The 23599-nt window shown below is 48.7% G+C and overlaps 1 protein-coding gene across 2 annotated transcripts in view; it reads left to right on the top strand.

Moving 5' to 3' along the window:
* Nucleotides 1–256: 256 nt before the first annotated feature.
* The window catches only part of CACNA2D2 (calcium voltage-gated channel auxiliary subunit alpha2delta 2), a 2156122-nt gene continuing 2132779 nt past the window's right edge, over nucleotides 257–23599 (top strand). For both annotated transcript variants that reach the window (XM_069644058.1, XM_069644057.1), the window contains exon 1: nucleotides 257–565. In XM_069644058.1, the coding sequence (XP_069500159.1) occupies nucleotides 264–565 (302 nt within the window). In that variant the 5' untranslated portion in view covers nucleotides 257–263. The remainder of the gene's footprint in view (nucleotides 566–23599) is intronic.

Raw genomic sequence — 23599 nt, 5'->3', positions numbered from 1 at the left:
CTGTGTTTCCCACCCGGTTTCCCAGCCTGAGGGATTATCCTGGGTCCAGTAGAATGAGGCGATAAGGAGAAGCTCCGGGCCACGGGCGCGCTCACTCCCCCATCACCAAAGGAAGGTCTAAGTGTGGCGACACTGCGTGCTCGAGCGCGGCGCGTGCCCACGGCTTCTGAGGACACACGAGTCTGCGTGCGGACTACAGTCAGAGCGTGCACCGAAGACAAGCGACAGGGGGCGGAGCGCCGAGGGGGCGGAGCCTAGGGGCTATGAGAGCAGAATTCTCGGCTGAGCTTGCTCAGTGCGGCTGGAGCAGCGGAGCCAGGAGCGCTCGTTACATCCCAGGCAGGACTCTCCGACACGGGCTCCCGATACACCCCGGCAGAGACAGAGACCCCCGTCACTACAGCCGCGCACTTCTCCTGCTCGTCCGTCCCGCCAGTGGAAAGATGGCGTTGCGGGGGTCTAGGAGCCGCATAGCCTCATCCGCTTGTCCACTGACGTCCCTAGTCCTGCTGCTTTCCCTCTCTGCGCTGGGGGCCGAGGGCTTCAGCTTCCCTCAGCAGGCCACGTGAGTACCCATCTTTCAACACCCCCAGCCCCGTGCCAGGTTCACTGGCATTCTATGCCAACCTACCCATCAATCAGCACGGCTGTTCCCATCATCACTGCCACCGGCATGCACAGTGTTCCATCATCACTGCCACCGGCATTCACAGTGTTGCCAGCATCACTGTCTCCAGCATCCCTAGTGTGGCCATTCCAATGGTACTACTGTCCTCACCACCAGCATCTCTAACCCAGCATTACTGCCAATGTCACCACTTCTGCCAGTAGCAGCGTCGTTGTCACGGGTAAAACTGTCACCACCGGTAATAGGTTAATTTCGCCACTACTGCTTCTGGCATCAGTAGCAGTGTCTGACCATCACTGCTACCACCTAAAATACCACCCGCCAAAATCATTGCCACCAAAGTCACTGCCATTCTCCCCACGACTCAGGCCTGCACTCACACTCACACCACAATCAAACCCTGCATGTGTCAGACTCACCCTCGCTGCACATACCACTGCAAACATATGCCGCCATTTCCGTCCCCTAGCCAAAGCGACGGTCACAACTTCAACATTGACCTCCGCCACCCCATTATATTCCAGTGCTACGTCCACTCCAACCAGTGAGACCCACCATTGTCACTGCCAACACCACCTCCTGGGGGTATAACTTCTTTCAGACCGACCCCATCCAATGGGATGACTTAACCCCATGCTTGTGCCACCAGCACCACCACCTGTACCAAACTACAGGCCACAAAGGGCCTGATCCTTATTGTTCATGCAAGAGTAGCACTTATTTCTGATCACATCCCCCCGCCCCCCTCCACACCTACCTCCTACTAACATTGCTACACTTCACCATTGCCACAACATCTCTTTTGTTTAACAAACACCTTTCTGGTTGCAGCGTCTACCAGTTAGACATTCAGTACACTCTTTATTGTTGCAACCACCATACTAGGCACGTCATCGGCACCCACCCCAGTGCTGTAACCTGCCAGTGTTTTAATCGGTCCATATCACCCCTGCCAGCACGGCCAAGTGTGACAACTCCTCCCATTGCTGCAATAATCAGCCCACATACCTTCATGCACAACGCATTGAAAGCAGTATTGGCCATACACACATTGGGCCTCAACAGCACTTGAACAGATCGCACCACGCACACACTCCCCACTATCACTGGCAGTGCTACCAACACCACATGCACCAACACAGTAGCAGGTAATCGTACTCCTCATTGCCACCATGGCCAATACTGTTGGCACCATACTGAACCCATGTGTGCCTGTTCCGTTACCACCCACTACTCCCCAAAAATGTGTTAACCTATTTCTGCCAGTACAATGGTATCAGAGTTGAACTTGATCATATTTCATCCAATAGAGACACCTGACAAAGGCGATGCAGCCGAGGCCACCGTTGTCCCCATTCCTAGCATTCTTTTCCAACACTAATGGCTGCAACAAGGGCCTACGCAGACCTCAGTGACTGCAGTGCCAGCCTTTCTGGGCCCAACACTGTCGCAGACACCACTATTCTTATTGACACCATCAGGATCAGTTCAAGCTTTTGCATGCCACTTTCACCTATTACAAACTACAACATCCACTGACTTTACTGCCATCACCAGTGGCCTCACCACTGCTAGCCAGGGAGCTATCTTAGCCGCTGTTGGCCGAGACATTAAAACCTCCAATGTCAACCATGGATATGAAAAGTGCCCAATGAAAAAACACCATTACCAGTCCCAGGCAGTACCACCACTGGAGCCAAATCTCTGCTGCCACCACTCTTATCACCCTCTTCAATTATAACCACAGCCACAAGTTCCAGTCCTGTCCCATTCGAAGTTTCGCTCCAAATTCTAGAACTACACTTACCACTACTACTGCTAGCTATAACCCACAGCTCATAGCAGTTTTCCTCGATCGCCAATGGCACAGCCTCAAAGATCCTGGCTAACAATGCTGATAACAGACCCACTCCTACAGGTACCTGTGCCCTACCAACCTTTATATGTACTTAACAAAACTTTCACTGTTCTTACCATAAATACCACCAATGTTGGATCAGCCCCTTGCAACAATTGGCAATGACGTACCATCCATGCATAAAGACTCGGGCCGCCACAACTGAACGTTCATAGCCATCTGCCTACATTCATTATATAACCATAAGCGGGATCACCTAGCATACATATTCCCTGTTTAATATTTCATCGCCAACACTTTCACCAATATTGGCAGCGCACCATTGTGTTGAAGTGGGTGTACATATTACATGATGTGTACTGTGTCTATGTATATTCCATTGATCATTAAAATATGCTGTGTTACGTTCCCTTGGGTGCTTGATTTTTCAATAGTGAGTATATTTTATATTTCTCGGTACATTTCAACATTGATAGCTTTGTGTATTTTAGTAGCGAATATAAATTCAATGAGCGATTATACACCATTTAATTAGTAGGTGTAGATTTTGTCTTTTTTTATATTTGTCTCTCATATGTTTGTGTGCATTTTATTCGTGTTGTACTGTTGGTTTATGGACCTTACAATTTGTCATATCATAAATGGCTACCTGTTACCATATTTCGGGTGGGTATGCATTGGAGTTCAGCTAGCAATTATTACAGTAGGTATATCATTCAACTGATCCCATAGTTCAGCCCGTGAGTGCATATGGCAATTTAGAGAGGCAGTGTATATTTTGAAGTGTGGACAATATTTCAGATTGTACCGGGGTGGGCGCCACTTATCAGACTTCGTTAGCTTGTGGGCATATAGTAGACACAATAGCAGATGGTTTTCTGCGGTGATATGGCTAGAGGGATAACTGTGTAATTGTATAGGTTGACATACACTATGGCTGTCCTAGCACATGAATGCACCTTTTTTTAATGGCTGAGGGTTGCGTGCAATTTAACTGGTTGGTAAATATTGCTATGAGTGAGCTTCTTGGCACTCAAGCGATGGATACTTTTAATGTTTAGTACTTGGTTGGGTTTCACAATGAGAGGTGTGTTTTTAGGCCCGTGTTAGGCAATTTTGCCAAATACAAATGCCTCTTATTGAAATAGGTTGCAGGATTTACTATTTGAATGAGCGGGAAAGTCTCCTCTGGCAGTAGTGGGCCATGAATTGTAGTTCACTGTGGCTGCTTATAGTAGTTATGTTGTATTTATTAGGTGGGTACAAGTAATCAAACATTAGCTCAGGTGCAGTAGTATAGTTGAGTAGGTGGGCCTGTAGCACAGTGTAACGACTGTGGCCAAAAAACAGATTGCCGTGTGGGCCTCATGGCTCAGACAGGCGGGTGGGCCGAGAGGCCTGGCGGTGTCTGGGGGTCATGCATGCTAATTGCCGCCCACAACTCGCTTGCCCACAGCAATGTAGTGCAGTGGATGGCTATTGGGCTAGTTATGTTTTTTCTTTGAATGGGGGAACGTGTGTTATGAGATAGCGTAATCAGGAGTAGATGAGTGATAGTTGCGTACTAAGGGTAGTTGCGTACTTGGGGTATCACATTCGTTGTATGTAGATCTTTCAATTCTGCATATCATGTCAGTACCTCCCTTCCCCCGGCATATGAGATGTTGGTGAGGGCAAAGTTTGGCTAGTCAAGCACCTTGATAACAGGTGGATCTTTCGCATATATTTATGCATAACTTTCATTGTAAGGTAATTCTTGCTGTGATATCGGTTTTCCCAATATATTTGTATTCGTTGTCCTTAAAATGTTAGTTTCTGGTGGTTTTAGGCGATGGATATGGAGACATTTTACTGTGGGTTGGTATAATACAGATGTTTCCTGTGAGTAGGATGCAGTGTGTGTGTGTTATTTCAATACTGGCGTTTGTTGATAGCAGAGCATATATATCATATGTTAAGGCAAAAACTACCAACGCCTTGCAGTCTGAGGTAAGGGCTCGAACAAAGCACTGGTCAGCCGTGCCATTACTAGCCGGTATGGCCTTGTGACACGAACGTCATTAAGGCTTTCAACACCTGATCGTCTTGACCGGAAGCGTTCTTCAGTTTCTTGGGAAAAGGAGTCCTTTTGAAAGGGTGCACAATATCTTTTTTCCACGAAAAGGTTTTTTTTTAAAACTAAAAAATAATATGGCTGTTATCGAAAGAGCAAAAAGGGGCACTAGGAAGTACTCCCTTTCACTTTTGTTGGGATTTCTTTAATTTGTTTTTAAATAATATATTTGGGGAGGGGTGTGGAGAAAGGAGAGGCAGAGCTAATGACAGGGGGTCTGACCCTCTGACTATCCAGAAGGGGCACCTTACCTGTGAAAATGACTGATGTTTCCCGAGCAGCCTGGCTGGCTGCCACACCCTCAGCCGGTACTCACATTATATTCATGAAAATAGTCCTTTTTTCATTCCTTGCACTACTTGGCATTTCAGTGGCTGGTACTTGTTGCGGGCTGTGATGTGCCAGATTGTTATATGTAGAAATTAGGGTGTGGATTTGCAAGAAGTGTTTATGGATAGTGTGTGCATGCTATTCTGCCATGGGACTCCTGGCAGTACACTCCTTAATTCCAGTGAGCTCACCAGCCCTTTCTCTTGAAGTGATGAATGGGAGCGAACCATATTTCATGTCTCATTACCATTGCGTATGTTTTGACCTCTGCCTCCCTAGTATTGCCTTGCAAACCACGGCAGTGACTTAAACAGGGAAAGGATTTGTGAGTTTGTTCTTCATATTTGGATTTTCTTCTTCCCGCTTTTCCATCCTCTTATTTTGCCTTGTTCCTCGTCTTCCTTCCAGCAGACTACGGTCTCTCCTGGTGGGGGCACAGTACAAGCCTAGGCGCTCTGATACTACTAGAGTGGTCATTTGGCTCCGTATAAAAGCCTATTCACATAACATAATGTAGGAGACAGTCGGGCAATGTTTTCCATGTCTTTTGAGTGTTGCACTTATTGAGCAGAGGCCTTAATTCGGCCCTTGTGCCGTTTTTCTCAATAACTATGCCTGCAGATTTCAAGCTATGGCTGCAACTTTCGAAGCATAGTCCTTGAAAAAGCCAGCCATCACTTGGGCGTTTTAGTGCCCTAGGCACCACCGTATGCCACGTAGTGCAATACAATTTGTGGCCATGTGGGTCTGACTTCCTGCCCCAGCGGTCAGCGCGCCCTTGAAGGTGAGTGGTTAAGCGAGGGGGGAGTCATGCTCTACGTAGGTGTTTGCGCATTATTGCGATTTCCAAGTGAGGTCCTGGGCGCCACCAACGACTGAGAGCGGCCCATTGGATCAGACAGATGCACTGGTGTGCAAGAACGTGGACCTCAATGGCATCCCGCTTCCAAGTAAATGGACCAACTGAGTATTTGGATGGCCAGCGTAAATATGCTGGTGCAGGGCATGTTTTTTCACAATTGTGGTTTTGGCAGTAAGATGAGATCGAGCACACACCTGGTGTGTGCCTTTTAATCTGCATGTTTAAAGATGCTCAACGGATGCACAGTGTAGAGTAGGGGTTTGGGTTTAAAAATAGCTCTACCCAGTATGGCACGCAGACCCTCCTAGCATGCAGTAGGACTTTTAAGAATAACGAGACAGAAATGTCCTCGAGCCAACGGTATGATTAAGTGGAATGAGAAAGAGATGGAAACCTGGTTATGAGATGAACAAAGAGAAGAGTCAAACATTTCAGACAGTTGAAAAAAGATTAGGAACCAAAAACATTGTCCAGATGAAAATGGACATGGAATCGTTAGCACCATGTCCTACAAATAGGGTTGTGTAGACCAAGATTGACCAGGTTCCAACGAGATGACAGTGGTCAATAGATGCTACGCGCTATCGGACCCTACAGGGTAGGAAAGAGAGGGGGCAGCTAACATCAGTTCTCTTCTGGAGTCCAAATCTTCAGGCTGGTTGCCATCCCCTAAATAATCTACCAATTGAGTGGAACCTATTTGCATTAACGATCAACAAATGACCACTGAACTACGCCTGTTGCTCAGTTGAGTCCATGTGATAGCCAACGTGTTGCCGTTCGCCAACTGTGTTTTGTGCCATTGGTTCAACTTGATACCCAAATTGGTAGCATCCTAGAATATGCTGCATCTTTAACCATTGCTACCCTTTCATACCCAAAATGGGTGCCATGTTAATACTTTACTTCTTAAACCTTTAACATCATATGATTCCCTAAATTGGTAAAATCCCCAAACTGTATCTTGAACCTTTGATTGCATGTGGTCTTAAACTTGGCGACATCCCTTGAACTATGGATTTTGAACCGTTGATTACACACGCTTCCCCTAATCGGTGGATGCAGAGTGCCCTGCATCTTGAACCTTTGACTCCATATAATTCCCCACATCCTTGGCATCCCAGCACTATCAAGTGGCCGTGGAGTCACAGACCATCACTGCACAGATCTCTTTAGTGAATAAGAAAGTTACAGTTCAAGAAAGTCTTGGGACACGCTTGATCATGTAGAACAAGCAAAATAGTGACCAGATAAGATCATGCAGCGAATTCAAAGCTGGCAACCAAACGAATGATACAGAACTTGAAAGAGTGACCAGGGGCATGATTCTGCTAGTCAAGACGAGCGTAGGACATCTACCATTGATGAAGCATGATGAATCTGTTGTGTACTCCCACAGGCCAGTCTTGCCAAAGCCGGGTTTCCTGGGCCTAGGTTTGATGCTACCGGAAGACATTGTGGCCCCGCCCCACTAATCTGCTCCCTCCTCTAATGGAGGCGGGACACCCCCACAACACCAGTGTCCTGCTAGGCCCCAATCCATTCCCTCCCAAGACTCCTCCATCTTTCCCCAGACCTGTAACCCTCCTCAGCATACAAATGCAACCTTTCCCCCACCCCGACCTCAACCCTGTCCCCCAACCTTACCTTTACCATCCTGCCGCTGCCACTTCGTGCCCGTAATCGGGCATGTGCGATTAGTACATGCAGTAGTTCCTGAAAGGCCCCATTTGCCAAAGGCGCCTCCCTGGGATATATGTTGCTGCGAAAAAAGGACAGAATGAAGCAACACAATTTAAACAGCAATATGTGCTTTGAAACTTTGCCTGGGTTTGCATAGAAGCAAGGACTGTGTTTTCCTCCACAAAATGTGCACTCTGCTGTTACCTCTTAGTGTTCTCATATATAGGCCTCAGGACCACACTTATCGTTAGCCATTCCTGCCAACTACTCCATCCTCAGAGCCGACAGACCCAATGGTAAAGGAGGAGGCGTAGCGTTCATCTCAAAATCGCCGCTAGGCTGTAGATTGGTATCCACCATTTCACTTAAATCCTGCGAGTTACTCACAATCAAGGTACAAACTTCCCCCACAAGTACGATCACACTACACCTTATATACAGACCCCCAGGCTCTCCAGGAACTTTTGAAGAAGACATTACAGCGCTCATCACTGAAAATTCCAAGCCATTAGCACAAACTATCATCCTCGGCGACTTCAATCTGGGATATGACGACCCCAAGGACGCAACAGCCGCATCCTTAGCAAACGCCCTGACTGAGCACGGTTTCGCCCAACTTAGTATCTCTCCGACCCACCAGAAAGGCAGAATTCTCGACTGGGTAGCAACTCTTAATTGCAACACCACCTGCAAGGCCCCCCAACCTCTTACATGGACAGATCACTACCTTATCCCACTTGAAATTCACACCAACCGGGCCACGCCTAAGAAACGCTCCCTGGCTCCAGCCTGCCCAACCAGAAATAAGCGTAAAATTACCCCCGAAGCCTTACTACCTCTGGTCCTACCCACCCTTAACGCTCTACCGGACAAGGCTGACCTTAACCTACTAGTTGACACCTTCAACAATTCCATGGCTACCGCCATTGATACCATTGCCCCTTTGAAACTACGCAAAAGCAAACCAATTAACCACCTGAACTCGTGGTACACTCCCGAACTCAAACTACTCAGGAAGAAGAAAGCTAAACTAGAACTACTATGGAAAACCAACCCATCACCTGAAAACAAATCCAATCTCAAAAACATCTCCACGCTATACAAAAGCGAGATAATTCGTACCAAAAAAGATGCCTATAACGTCAGGATTGACCAGGCAGGCTCCTCCACCAAAGAATTATTTAAAATTCTAAAGGAGCTAGAAAACCCCAATCCCCCTCCAGACAACTGCTCAAAAGATAAACCCTGGTGCACCAGCATCCAGAATGCCCTCAACAATAAAATCACAGGGCTCCAGACCAAAATTGAGAACAAACGTCAACAACTCCTCAGCAACAAAACCACCAACCCCAGTTTAAGCCCACCTACACCCAACAAAGCCAACATAGACTTCTCCTTTAAGAAAGTGACTATCCTGGAAGTCCAAAAAATCATTACTTCCCTAAAACCCTCTAATTGCAAAGGGGACAGCTGCCCTGCCCAAATAATAAAAGACGCTGCCAGAGACCTCTCCCCTTTTATCACCAAGCTAATCAACCTCTCATTCGAAAACAATTCTGTCCCCAACAACCTAAAACAATCCTGGGTACTCCCTCTCCTAAAAAAACAATCCCTAGACCCAGCCATACCAACTAATTATAGACCAATCACCACTGTCCCTTTTCTGTTAAAAATCTTGGACAGAGTCGCCTATATCCAGATTCAGGAGTACCTGGAATCTAACCAACTGCTAGGTATGCGTCAATCTGGCTTCAGACCTCAACATGGAACTGAAACCGCTCTGGTTGACCTCAAAAGTCAGATTGATGAAATCAAAGACAAAGGCAATGCAGCAATCCTACTTCTCTTAGATCTCTCAGCGGCCTTCGACTTAGTCGACCACGAAATACTATGCAACCACCTATCTATCGCAGCCCACTTCTCCTCCTCTGCCTCTGCATGGATACAATCCTTCCTAGCAAATAGAACCATGCGAGTTTTCTCCACCACAGCTGCTGCTGACCCGATCCCCATCACCTGCGGAGTCCCACAAGGCTCCTGTGTCTCCCCCACCTTGTATAATATATTTACAAAGCCTCTATTTGACATATTGGACCATCTGGGTGTCACCTACACCAACTACGCAGATGACACCCAGATTCTCCTCACCATCTCAGGCAACTACAATGCGGACGTCATCCGGATCAACGAAATCTTCTCCATCATTCAGGCATGGATGGCCACCCACGGCCTTTGCCTGAATGATGAGAAGACGGAGCTTCTTCTGGTCGGCTCTCCCAATAACCTGTCCAAACTCAGTCCCAGCTACAAGAACATTATCATAGACGGTAACACCATCCCTATTGCTAAAAGTGTGAAAACCTTAGGCTTCCACCTTGATGCCAACACCAACCTCGTCAAACAAATCAACTCAACCGCCTCGGCCACTGCCTATACGGGTAAACTAATCAGGGCTAGCAGACCCTTTCTATCCCCCGACAATTGCCTCACTCTGGCCAGAGCACTCATTCAATCCAAACTAGACTATTGCAACAGCTTGTACCTTGGAGCCAACCAAACCGTAACTAACAAACTCCAGGTTCTCCAGAACAATGCTCTACGCGCAGCACTCAACATCCCAAGGCGTGAGCACATCTCCACAACCAGGAAAGCGTGCAAATGGCTCTCCATACAGCAAAAAATTGACCTCAAAACTATCTGCCTCACGTACAAGGCCTTAAACAATTTAGCCCCACCGTACCTCTCCAACAAATTCACCTTAAAACTTACATCTAGAACCACTAGATCTTCCAACTCCTAATGCCTGTTAGTGCCCAGATTTGCCTTAAAAAGAGCAGGAGGCACTAGCTTCACTGTGCTAGCCTCCCAACTTTGGAACACCCTACCACTCATAATTAAAACCACGGAATCCTTCCCGATCTTTAGGAAACTTGTTATTGGCTGGTTACTGAACAATGAGTAGCATTTACCCCCACCTCTAATAAGCTAGCAGCCGCAACCATACTTGTATTATATGTAAATTGTTGTATGTAAACCCTTGCTTTGTAATTATTGTACTTTGTAAATGTAATGTATATGTTATGCCTGTAACCACCTTCCTAAGCGCCCTTCTACCCACGGGTCCGGAGCGCTCTACAAATAAATAAAACAAACAAACAAATATATGTATCTCTGTTTAGGTACTTTCACAAACCTATTATCGCTTCATTAACCCATTGCACAGGCTATACTGGGGGTAACGGTCCGGCATCCCGAGTTAAAGGCCTGAACGTAGTGAGGTCATTTTACGAGGGCACCGGGACATTACCCCCGGTATAGCTCATGGAATGGGTTAATAATGCCATTAGCCCCCCTGGTTACCAAAGCGTTACCCCCAGGTGTTAAAAAAAAAGTATTTTCATTCAAATAACGGGACGCGTGCAGTGTCCCGTTCATTGAATAAAAATAATATGCAATGATGGCCGCCATAGTTGAAGAAGGCGGGGCTCCGTACGGAGAACCTCTTCCCTTTCCATGGTGGCCAAATGGAGCAAGGGGAGAAGCTGCATGAGCTGCGACAGAAAACAGGTAAGTAGGGGGTGGGGGGCAAAACAACTGTGGCGTCGGTGGAAAGGAAAGATGGTGGTCTGGGAGCCGGCAATCAGGCGGCTTGGAACACGGGCTAGATCGGGAGTATAAGCCCGTGATTCTAGCCTCCTGACTGGCTGGCTGGCTCCCACCCACAGGGTGCTAATAATATTTAGGTGTTACTCAGTTGATGGAGTGCCCAGCCACTGGAAGGAGGGTGGTGCTGCTGAATGGAACAGTTAACACTAAGTGTGTACTCTGCAAGCCTTTCCTCAATATGGACTCCAGCCATGCCTAGTCTGGAAAGCCTCTTGCACGATCAATGCAAGTGCTGTGCTCTGGCCCCACTCAAGCAAAATGCAGACGTCCACTGCAGTGCCGGTGTAGCAGCATAGTCTCTCTGCCTCACCAAGGGGCAGATCTGGGAAGTGTAATTGTGTGCATGATGTCAAATTAGTGGTGTGTATGATATGATATGGCATTTGTAACGCGCCTATACACAAGTGTTTCAAGGCGCGAATGTACACATGTGTGTACACAGTATGTTGCCTTCCTTGGTACCATAAGGGGAGTGGTTGGGGGGGTGGAAGCAGTACATCCTGCCTGTTGGGTGCCACTGTGGCAGGAGAGGACGCATCTCTCCCTAGGAGACTGGAGTAGCTTCTATTTCATGAAAGAAGTCGAGATCAAGGAAGGGGCGGGAGTGTGATGTGTGTTGTGCCAGGAAGGTATTTTGGGATGTCATTGTCAGATCCATTAAGGCTTCAGCGAGAGCAGAGCGAGATGTTTGGGGACATGGGTGCACAAATGGTGCCTAATTATAAAAAGAAATAATACTCCGACAGGGAAATATTAAAGTCAATTAAGATAATTATCGCGAGGCTCTCACAGGAGAATAGAGTGCAGCTCCCACTGAATGCAGAGTTTGCAAAGATAATAGACTGCAGAGAGGAGGAGAGGGTCTCGCATGCACGCCACGTAGAGGCTGAGACACGCTGTGCACTGCAGCCATGCTGCACACGCCTAAGTTTGCAGATCAGTGCATGGAGGCTCACGGCCATGGCCTACTTGCACAATGCACAGATTCTAACAGTGAAGGAAGGCATGCAGGCAAATTTAAGCAGTTTTTCTGTCGCCCTGTAATTATTATTTTTTTTTGGCATTACATTGTTTTTATTACGCTGTTTTTCCATGCTTGCCTCATTGCTGAGTGCATGCGTGTCCCATTGCAGTATGTTTCATGGATGTGTTTGCAGCTGCTTCATTGCTGAGTGTCTGCATTACTCATTAGTGTGTCTGTTAATCCATGTGCATCGTTGACTGTCGGGGTGTGCCAGGTGTGTGCCAATTGTATGGGGACCATAGTTTCTTGTTAGTATGTCAGTTTGCCTGAAATTGTTCTCTGTACTAGTTCTGTACTCATTTGCTGATTGCATGCATGCATGCATGTTTTGCATTGTTGCGTGACCTGTGGCTTTGAGTATTCATGCTTTGCTCGTGGGCATGCCTCATTGCTGTAATTGCGTGCATGCTTTATTGTTCTGTGTTTACCCACAACTTTGCTGATGGGGTGTGGGTTACTGTGGGAGTGTGCCTGGTTTGGACGCAGGATTCATTTGGGTGGCGATGTCGGTGCGTAGACTTGTGTTGAAGGTGTGTATGGATATGTATGAGGTGTGTGTGTGTGGTATGGTTGCCAGGAGAGAGTACCTGAATACCCAACAAGTGCCCTTAGGCTATCTCAGAAATAGTATTACCCAACTTGATCGAATCTAATTGATCGAATGGTACATTTTACCTAATTCGGCAGTACCATTCGATCGATTTTATTCGATCAAGTTGGGTAAAAAATACCGAACATGTGGAGTTTGGGTTGCAAGGGTGTGCTTTTCTCCCCATGTTTGATATTGTTGGCCTTGGTGGGTTGAGTGGGTGTCCCCTGGTTCCTAAAGATTGGAGGCGGGGGACGAAAAGAAAAAAAAGAAAATGGGACCCTACGACGTAAGATCAGACCCGCGATCGAGGGACGGAACTGATACAGGGTCAGAAAAGGCAGCGGGTGGGGAAAAGTTAAGTAGGGAGGTTAGGGGAGATATATTGCGGGGGTGGGGGGGGACATAGATTTGGTGAGTTTGCCAGCATTAAAATTGTATTTGCAGCAAAATTGACTATGGCCAATTCCGCCACAAACAATTCTGCCACGGTCAAATAACCCAGATCCTCAGAAATCGTGCAGACCGGCTCACCTCTGCATGAAGCTCAGGCTTATATGGTGACTCGTACAGCTGTAGGCCTCTCTGCCTGTGCCAGACAGCAGGTGAGACATTTGGCCGTTGGTGTAGTTGCTCGTTCTCCCCAGAAATGCAGACTTGTTATGGTTCAGGCTGAGGTATCTTGCAAAGACCCTATTCCAGAAGTCCACAAATGCTCCAGGGCCTGCGGCGCCCACTTGCACCCAAAGGTCTGAGCCCACTGAACCTAAAAGTGAGAACTCAGCCTTGCGTCTCTGCTCGTGGGCTTTTGGCCTGTGTAAGGATGCCACTCTGGCCACATTTTATTAACATTGTAAGTAAAAGCTGAGCGTCGACTACCGTCGAGGGCCCATGTGGCGGGGGCATGGCGGTGCAGTCTTTTGAGGGAAAGAGGAAGTCCCATGCTCACCTCTCCCCGACCCCTCCTTATATTAGCCGATTTGTGCCACTATGCTCCCCGGCCCCCAACAGCGAAAGGGTGCCAGTCGGTGCCCAAACCCAGTTTGCAGCAGTGCTCACTGTGTTCTGCTGGATAACCCTCCTTCTTTCCCCCACCCGTCCCGCTCAACCCGGCATCCCCTCAATTGGCGGGTTTCATCTTTGAGAGTTGTGTGCTCATAGGCTGAGTAGTGTGGGTTCACCTTGCTGCTCTTACCAGATCCCTACCTAATAATAAGTTACAGACAACTTTGTGTGTATGGAAAATTTGTAGGCCGTAGGCATTTTATTTTTCTTACAGAAAATCCATTATAACAAAAACATTACATATACATATGCTTTTGGGCCCATCGTGTCCAGTTCCGAAGCCGCTCAAGGCTCCTTCTGAGTCTTTGTTATCCCTGAGCCTTCGTTCCTGGGCACATGCCGTCTACAACGTTTCTTTAACCGTGTACCGAAAGAGTACTCGGCGTTCTTTCCTCTTGCTTATTCCTCCTTTTCTTGGACCGTGTACCGAAAGAGTACTCGGCGTTCTTTCTTCCACTTTTGCACCATCTTGTACCGTATACCGAAGGAGTACTCGGCGTCCTGGCTCCTGCCTGCACACCCCCACCTCTTCCGTTTCTTTTGCAGGGTGGGTTGGATGGCAATGTTTCCTTTCCCTTCTCCAGGTACCAAGAGCCTACCCGAGAGAGGTGAGCTCTTACCTGGTTTGTGCCGCCTCTCCTTTTCCAGGCTTACTTATACACCCCCGGCCTTTTGTTCCTTCCTGGGGGCGGCTGGGTTACCCCCTGACCTCCTGTTATATTTCGCACCTACCCAGGTGCTGCTTCCTGCCCTTCCTGGGCCTTTGTTTCTTGTGGCGCCAATCGGACGCCCCTCCCTACGCTTTTGCGCCGTTTTCCCCCCACCCCGCGCCTAAACTCCGAGACCCTCTATCGTTCCGCATTTCATGCGGCCCGGGGCCTGGGTCATAGGCTGACTAGTGTGGGTTCATCTTGCTGCTCTTACCAGATCCCTACCTAATAATAAGTTACAGACAACTTTGTGTGTATGGAAAATTTGTAGGCCGTAGGCATTTTATTTTTCTTATAGAAAATCCATTATAACAAAAACATTACATATACATATGCTTTTGGGCCTATCGTGTCCAGTTCCGAAGCCGCTCAAGGCTCCTTCTGAGTCTTTGTTATCCCTGAGCCTTCGTTCCTGGGCACATGCCGCCACACCTGAGTGGGTGTCCTTTACACCCACTCAGGTCCCCCCCAAAAGCCCCCTAGCTACAGCCTCTTGCTTGGAGTGCCCTAAAAATGTTGTCGGAAAAGACCCCCATCCCCACCTTTGATAGGTGCACTCCATCTTGGTGGAACATGTCCGGGTTGCTCCGGTGTAAACCATGTCTTATGAAGTGCAGACCTGTACTCTTGCAGTACTTCTCTACTGATTTGTTTAACTTTTTCCTCGCTGTCTCGATCGCATGTCTCTTTTGTGCCCCATGCCAGATCCTTCTAGGTATTATCTCTGACATAAAAATCTCTGTCTTCCACCAGCTGCGAGCCAAGCTATGCAGTGACTCGCAGATCTCTCTTTGCAATTTGCCCCTGTTCGTGCTCACCAGATCGTTCCCCCCTAAATGTATAACCAGGTACTCGGGGGGGGGGGGGGGGGGGGGGTTTCCCTGTAACCTATTAAGTCCGACAGCCTGTCGTGGATGTCCGCCCAGTGCATCCCCGGGAGGCCCCACCATGACGTGATTGTGTTCCTGAAATGTAATCCTTGATTCACCTCTTCCAGCCACCTGCCCGCCCGGGTCACAAAAGAGTGCCCCACTATCCAGGCCGATTTGTAGGGTCCGACCGCTGTGGAAACGGGGGAGATAAATATCATATCAGTTCCTCCCTTATGTATCTCTTAAAACATTGCGATTTCCATCCCCCAATTCGTTTCACCCCCTTCGTCCCCAGGCCCCCCACCCACGCAGAGGTTGCTGCCCCTATCCGGAAGGAGTGTGTCCCAAACTCGGCTGGATCCCATCCCGCCTTTGCCACTGCCTGCTTCAATACCGCTTGAAACTGATACCTGCTGAGCGCGCGGCTGTCCCTATGTATCAATAGCTGCCCATCAGTTTCTGGTCGCAGCTGTAAAAATTCCCTGGTGATGCATCTGGGACAGTGGTCCTTCTCTCTGATGCAATTGAGATCTATCGCTCTCCCCCTCCCTGTTTGGTCTGTCTTAGATTTCCTTAGCATTATTGACATACCTTTGTCGCCCATACTGATATCTTTCCTTGCCAGGCCGTCTCCTGCCATTGTATTCCTGGCTACCAGTTCCCCTATTCTGAAAGCCCCGTAGTATGCTAGCGCGAATGCTGCCCTGAACAGCGCAGTTTCATATGTGCTGCTGCATATATTAGGTAGCACTTTCAGTAAAATTATCAATTTCCCAAAATTGACCGGCCTTCTGCTATCTGGCTTCTTCCCCTCTAGCTTCGCCCATCCCCTCATCGCATATTTTATCTTATCGCTGTCAGTCGGGTCTGGTATGCCCGCCACTTTTGCGGTGTATGCCACCGCTGCCAGATGCGCTGCTGCCCAGCTTTTCTTTTTACCATTGGCAAATGCCCCTTCCAGGAATTCACAGATTCTTTCCGTTGATATTTCATCCACCACTTTTACACCTCTTTCCAACAACAAATCTTTTACCATCTTTGCGTACCGCTTACCCGTCTTGTATGTCAGGGCATTCCTGGTCAGCTTGTCGATGACCCTTTCTTTTTTCCACTCTTTTTCCCCCACTTTTGAGTCGACCTTGAGGCCAACCGTGCTTTCCTTTCTAGCGCCTTTAACGGGACCCATGCCTTTCGTGGCGTGGGCATCTTTTCTTTGTCGGCGTCCGGTCTCTGCTCTCTGAATCTCTCCCACTGAAAACGAGAGATTGCATCAGCCACCACATTTTCCTCTCCTGCGATATGCCTCGCCCTTTTGCATGTATTTAACATCAGGCTTTCCAATGTGATTGCCCTCATCAATTCCAACACTACACTGCATGATGCACTTCCCTTGTTTAACACATGCACTACCGCCATGTTGTCCGACCATACCGCCAACTCCTTATTGCCTAGCTCCTTCCCCCATGCACATAACGCGACCCATATCGGGAAGAGCTCTAGTAGCGTTATGTTCTTTGTCCATTCCGCCACCTGCCATGATTCCGGCCACTCATCTGCACACCATTTTCTCCCCAGTATTGCTCCAAAACCAAAACCACCGGCTGCGTCAGTGAATAACACTCTTCTACCTTCCTCATTCACTTGCGAGCACCATATCACTGTACCCCTGAAGTTCACCAAAAATTCAGCCCAGACTTCTAAGTCTCTCTTGATTCCTCCTCCTAGCCTGACCCTGTGGTGCCCTTTGGTAGCACCTCTTGTCTTCAGCTCGATCCTTCTCTGGAACACTTTTCCCTGCGGTATGACTCTCCCTGCGAAGTTCAGTTTCCCCGCCAGTGCTTGTAACTCCTTCACGGTTGCCTTGTTTCTTCCTCGTAGCTCCCGTATTGTTTTGATTAGCTCCGTCACTTTGTCTTCTGGGATACGACACCTCCCCTTGTTTGAGTCGATCTCTATACCTATAAACTGGATCACCTGTGTTGGCCCCGTCGTTTTCTCATCTGCCAGAGGAATGCCCCACTCACTCGTTATTTCTACGAATTTGTCCAGTGTTGCCTTGCACATGTCTGGCCGACAAATAAAAAATCATCTAGGTAATGCACCATCATGGACTCACTCATCTCTTGTGCCACTGCCCATTGTAAGGGACTCACCCTCTTGAAATACGCGCACGAGATGGCACAACCCATTGGGAGGCACTTGTCGATGAAGTATTCCCCCTCCCAGTGCATACATAGCCATTTTTGTGATCGGCTGCTGACTGGCAACAGGCGAAATGCCGATTTAATGTCTGCTTTCGCCATCCATGCCCCTTCCCCTGCTTTTCTGACCAATTCCACTGCGTCTTCGAAATCTGAATACGTTACTGTTGCTGCTCTGTGCGATGCCGTCGTTCACCGAGGCCCCCGGGGGGTAGGATAGGTGGTGTATCAACCTGTACTCCCCTTCCTCTTTCTTTGGCACCAGCCCTAGCGGAGAGCACAAGAATTCTACAAAGGGTAGGGCCATGAATGGGCCCTCCACCCTCCCTAGTTCTACTTCTTTCATGATCTTCTTGGTCACCATCTCTGTTTTTCCCTTGCTGATTTCAGATTCCTGGGAATGTCTCGCGCCCCTTGGCCGGTGAACGGGATGTTGAACCCCTCACTAAAGCCCTGCCTAATCTGCTCTGCCGCTTCTTGGTCGGGGTAATCTCGGAGCCACTTTTCCATTCTCTCGACCTTTACCGGCGTGGTCCCTTTCCTGTTCCAGTTCTTATTTCCGTGTCTCGTCTCTTCTGCCGCTCGGAGCTGCAGCCCTTGTGCACTTGGAACTGCTGTGGTCTCCCTTGCATTTCTCGCATTTGTGGCTGAATTTGCACTTCCAACCCCAGCTGCAGGGTACCCCTTTTTCAAAGCTCCTGCATTGCCCTGGTTCTGTCTGAGCTGTGCCCGGGCTCCCACTGCCCTCCCCTTGTGTTGTTGGGGGCAGGCTGCTCTGCCATCCTCTCTGTTGCCCGAAATTTCCGCTCCGAAAACTCTGCTCTCTGTATCTGTCGTACCTGGCGTCGTCTCTTCGGTTACTAGATCTGTAATCTGTCTTGTAATCGCTCTGCCAGTACTGCCTTCTCTGCTGACCACCTGTATTCCGCTCCTTGGAATCCCATTTTTCTTTCAGCACATTAAAGATGTAAAGGTTGAAATTTTCTTCGTCCCAGCCCATGTCCGGGAAGCAGTCCATCTCCTTTCGGAACTCATGGTCGTACTCTAGCCATGCGTCCCCCCCAAACGCTGCGTGGACCTTCAGCACCCTCTGTTGATAAGCAACTAACGCTACCCCATCCTCCGGGAATTTCTGCAATATGATTGTCGACATTATTGTAAAGGCCGATATCCAATTATCGAAGTTCCTAACTACTGGCCCCTTTTTGAGTAAACTCTTTTCATCCTCTTTCATGTCGTCGACTGCCACATTCATCCCCCTTTTTTGACAATCTAATAACGTAAATATATCGATCAAATCCTTTCTCCAAATGTTTTCCTTTACTTTGTCATTTATGTACCAAGCATCGCTTTCATTGACCTGCCCTGTGCATCTTTACCCATGGTTGGCCTGCCATACTTCGTCATGAGCGGTGCCCCGTTCTCTACCGTTACTGCCGTTGTTGTTGCCCCTGCCCCTATGTTTGGGCCTATCGTCGTGTTTTGCAGCGTCGCTACAATTGGCGCTCCTTGTGGCACTGGGACTACTGGTGTCCCTTGCGGTGTCGGGACCGGAACTTCCTTGGGCTCAACTGGTGCCCCCTGTGGGGTAGGGACTGGGGCCTCTTTGGGTTCTATCCCTGCCCCCCCTACCCCACTTCGCTTTTCCTTGCTCACCACTCCTTTCCACTTTACCCAAGCTTTTAAATGATCCCTTTCTTCATCCTCACTGCTGGTTTCCTCTGACGAATTACCCAACCATTCTTCCTTGCTCTTCTTCCCTCGTCTGCTTTTCCTGTCGTTGGTTCTGGGCGACTTACCCGAAACCGTGACGCAATTTTTTAACATCTTTACTATTTTATTCCCAACATTATTATTCACAGTACCTTTCTTTTTATCTTTTATCTTTTTCTTGCCCATCGTATCCGTCTCCTCCTCCGTTCTCCCTGTCTCCGTTCTCCCCCTCTTCTGTCCTTGTGGCACCTCGCCCTCACTGCTGCTGTGTTCGATGAACAGTAGGGGTGATGCTGCCTTCGCCCTTTCTTCTTTCTGCATTACTTCTAGCACCCATTGGGCTCCATACTCCTTCTCCGCTTTTCTTGCCCAGTCTGAGAATTCCCGTGCCCTCTTCGCTCTCCCATCCGCCATCTTTCTCGTCTGAATTCTGCCGGTTCCGGCAACTGCAACGACTCTCCCTCTCGCTCCGGTGATGTCTCGGTTGTCGCGTTAGTCTCAAGCGACGAACGCTGTATAAAATGCGTGCCCCGTAAGAGCTCCGTTTATTGAAGGGTCGAAAGCGTGTGAGCCCGCAAGAGCAAACGTTTTTCCTTTCCCTTCTCCAGGTACCAAGAGCCTACCCGAGAGAGGTGAGCTCTTACCTGGTTTGTGCCACCTCTCCTTTTCCAGGCTTACTTATACCCCCCCGGACTTTTGTTCCTTCCTGGGGGCGGCCGGGTTACCCCCTGACCTCCTGTTGTTATATTTCGCACCTACCCAGGTGCTGCTTCCTGCCCTTCCTGAGCCTTTGTTTCTTGTGGCGCCAATCGGACGCCCCTCCCTACGCTTTCGCGCTGTTTTCCCCCCACTCCACGCCTAAACTCTCAGACCCTCTATCGTTCCGCATTTCATGCGGCCCGGGGCCTGGGTCATTCGTGTGTGTACACGAGTGTCAAGAGGTGAGCGTGTGACCGATTTGTACGTGCATCTTTTTGCTAGATATGTGACAACTATGTGTCTCAGAATCAGAAAGGACTGTTTGTGTCAAAGTGTAGTTGTGTGCATGATGTCAAAGTAGGGTGTGTAAACGCAGTGTGTAGCCTTCATTGCAGGCCACGCTGGCTCTGGGTACACGCCGCATTATGTTTGTGTGTAGCTTTCTCGTTCCACACACACAATCGCGCACATTGATTTCTCTGACGAGAAGTAGGGGACCGTGGGAGACAGGGAGCTGATATTTGACTGTGACGCGTGAGATGGATGGTCTTTTAGTGAGGGGGTGGCGAATAACATCTCCAAATTGATTGCCGCTCCTCGCGCCTCGCCGTTCCAGCACGCAAGTGAGAGGGAAACAGCGAGCAGCGGGCGGCAGCGCTGGCGCCCTGCCACGGTGTGTCGGAAATCTGTTAAAGCCGGGGATGGGGCGCGAGGGGGTCCCTGCTTCCGTCCCCGGCCTGCTTCTGCAGGAGGGGTGCGGTCTCGGGAAGGGAAGCTGCCAGAGCTGCTCTCCTGGTCCGCCTCTGCCTGCGCTCCCACCCAGTCCCCAGCCAATCCCCAGCACCTTATAATGAAAACGGCAACCATCGTCCAGACAGCGATAAAAATCAAATTACTTTATAATGCCTATTTATTTTTGATGCTGTGGGGAGAGGAGGGGTGGGGGGAGGGTGTTTGAGTAGAAGGCTGCAATTCTCTTTTATACAAGTGGAGGGAAACGGCGTCGCCAATCACGAGCTGGGAAGCGCAGTTGGAGAAATTGCAGGTCAGGCTGTCATCTCGCTGACAGGAGCGTTTGTGCTGCGTGTCAGAGCCGCGGAATATTACAGGCGAGGTTTGTTTGACATTCGTCGTGCCTTTAAAGCGCTGCCGGCGGGGCGCTCCTGCGGCAACCTCGACATCCACGGCTCTCCCCCCACCGTCTCAATCCATTCCTGCGAATATTTGTAATAGCCCATTAAATAATTTCACCAGCCTGCGGTCAATGAAGTAGCTGGTGGCATTTCGCTCGCTCTGTGAGATGGGGGCGGGGGCTGGAGCTCCGAGGGGGGCAGGGTCAAACGGGCATAGGAAAGCCATTTTCACGAGGCCCGCGAGCAGTGCAAAGGTCAGCAGATCGGGCCCTGGTTCATCGCTATTTATTTTATGCGGCGATGATGATTTGTGTTTTTATGCTGCGCGTCTTGCCAGATTCCTCCCACTTCTGAGCACTATAATGACACAATGGAGGAGAGGGTATAGGTAGGAAACATTTTCTGGACCCCCTCCCCCCTCCCACCTCAACACGATTTTGCCTTTACGGGGAGGTTAATCACGAACCCCTGGAATATAATACATGAGAGGGGCGTTTATTTTACTAAATAATATTGCAAGGAAATGTTAAACAGTGCACACCTTTTAAACCTTAAGCGACTGTAGTTAAATATTTTTAGCAGAGTAATATCCTAACAAGCATTTTCAGAGGCATACTCGCCAGGCGTTCAAGCAGTCTTTTGGTTAAGTGCCTCATCCATGGAAATGCCTGGAACCTGCTTCTAACGAGAATAGCTCAGCGGCAACGTGCTCGTCTTAAAAACAAGACGATGCGAAGCAACACAGGTTCGATCCCCGGTCCGCGCTTAGAATCCTCTAGGTTTTAAGCACATTACAAATACGCAACTTCGTCATATTTCTGTAACAGCGCCTCAATGGCTTTAAAAATGCAAATAAAAAAAAAAGTTGTAGTATTTTGTGAGTTTGAATCCTATCTTGTCAATAAGTAATCTAGGCCAATGACCAGCACTGTACTCCTTTTTATCGTCCTCAGAATAATGAAAGGTGGGATTTGAACTCTAAAGTGGAGATTGCCTCCTGTCAGAGACCAGCGCTTTACTTCTGAGCTATCCACCCACATTATATTGTAGTTGTCATTTTTATAGCGCCCTTTCTCATTTGTATGGCCTCAACGTGCATAGTAGAAGGAACGCCCTCGGAAACCGAAGTTCATGTATGGGGAAAGTTCTCAGTGGTGGATTAATATGCAGGTGTGCAATTGGCCAAGATTAGGGTTTAGGGAGCTAGCTAGGCTCCAGTAAGCAACGCAAGAGGTTAAGGCACGTGGATGGGTGCTGGGTGAGGTCACAACAAAGCGCTAGTGCAGGAGACTCAATATGTACCCAGATAGACTGACGTTTGTCATAGGTTGTCGCTGTATTCAAATGGCAGAGGTGTTGAGGCAAGTCTGGAGTTTCATAGTCATAGCTGCATTCTAAAGTGCGTAGGTGAATGGCTGTGGTTTGGGTTTTATTTAGTGGCAATATTGGCTGGTTCTGCTAGGGGAGGGAGGGATGCCTCTTGTTACTCCTTGAATGTATGAAATGTTCGGTCCTTCCAGAGCAAGGCCCTTGGTGGCAAGTGCAAGCCTGTGGCCTGGCTCAGGGATCGCCAGTGGAGCACAACCCACAAGAGGCACCAATGCATAACCATTGCAAAGTCAGCAGCTTGCAGCCCTGTGGTGATGTCCATGGCACTTTGGTCATTGAGATGCTGCTCCTCCAGTCCTTTATCATGGGGTGCACGGCGTGAGGGTTTCTCAATGGGGGAGTGTCACCTGACCCACGTTATTGACACCTGATGCATTCAATGGGCTTGTGGCCACCTGGTGTCTGATACGGGGTGTGGCAGTGTCCATCAATCTCCTATTAATATTAGCAATGTAATGTAATGCAGCATTTGTATAGTGCCTATTTCCATTGGTATGGCCTCAAAGCGCTGTAGGTGAATGCCCTCGGGGGACCGAAGTCCATGGTATCAGAAGTTTGTCAGAGGAGTTTCAAATGCATGTGTTCATTTAACCAGTATGATGATTGGGAAGGGTGGCAAAGTCCCTGCTATCGACCCAGGTTGAGCTGGTTTGTGGATGCATCCTGTGAGGCAGTCGGCAGAGTATGCAAGTTCAGGCAACTGATATTGTGTCAAGCTAGACTAATTCTTTGTTGTCGTACTTAGCTGCGTTCTAATGATATTTGTTTTGTGCAGTTCGTCATTAAGTAGCGTATGATTGCAGATGCATGCGGGTAGGTTGCCGTGCTATTGGCTATTTTCCATTGACATGGTGTGTGATACGTATCTGTGAATTCCGGTTGGTTTCTTGTTTCGTTGATGTTGCTGGTCATGTCCTGCGGTGTGCTCGGGTCCTTTCTACTGTGTCACTCAGTACCTTCTTTGAATGACTCATTAATGCCCCAACCTATCTGGTAGGAGGTTAAGACAGCTTGAGGGGTGGAATTAATTGAGTTCAACGGGGCACAGGGAGGAAGAGTCTTGA

This window comes from Ambystoma mexicanum, chromosome 2p (assembly GCF_040938575.1).
Source record: "Ambystoma mexicanum isolate Mex_15411 chromosome 2p, UKY_AmexF1_1, whole genome shotgun sequence".
In the NCBI taxonomy this organism is placed as follows: domain Eukaryota; kingdom Metazoa; phylum Chordata; class Amphibia; order Caudata; family Ambystomatidae; genus Ambystoma; species Ambystoma mexicanum.
The sequence above is the reverse complement of the archived record's forward strand: the minus strand, read 5'-3'. Positions and strand labels throughout refer to the sequence as shown.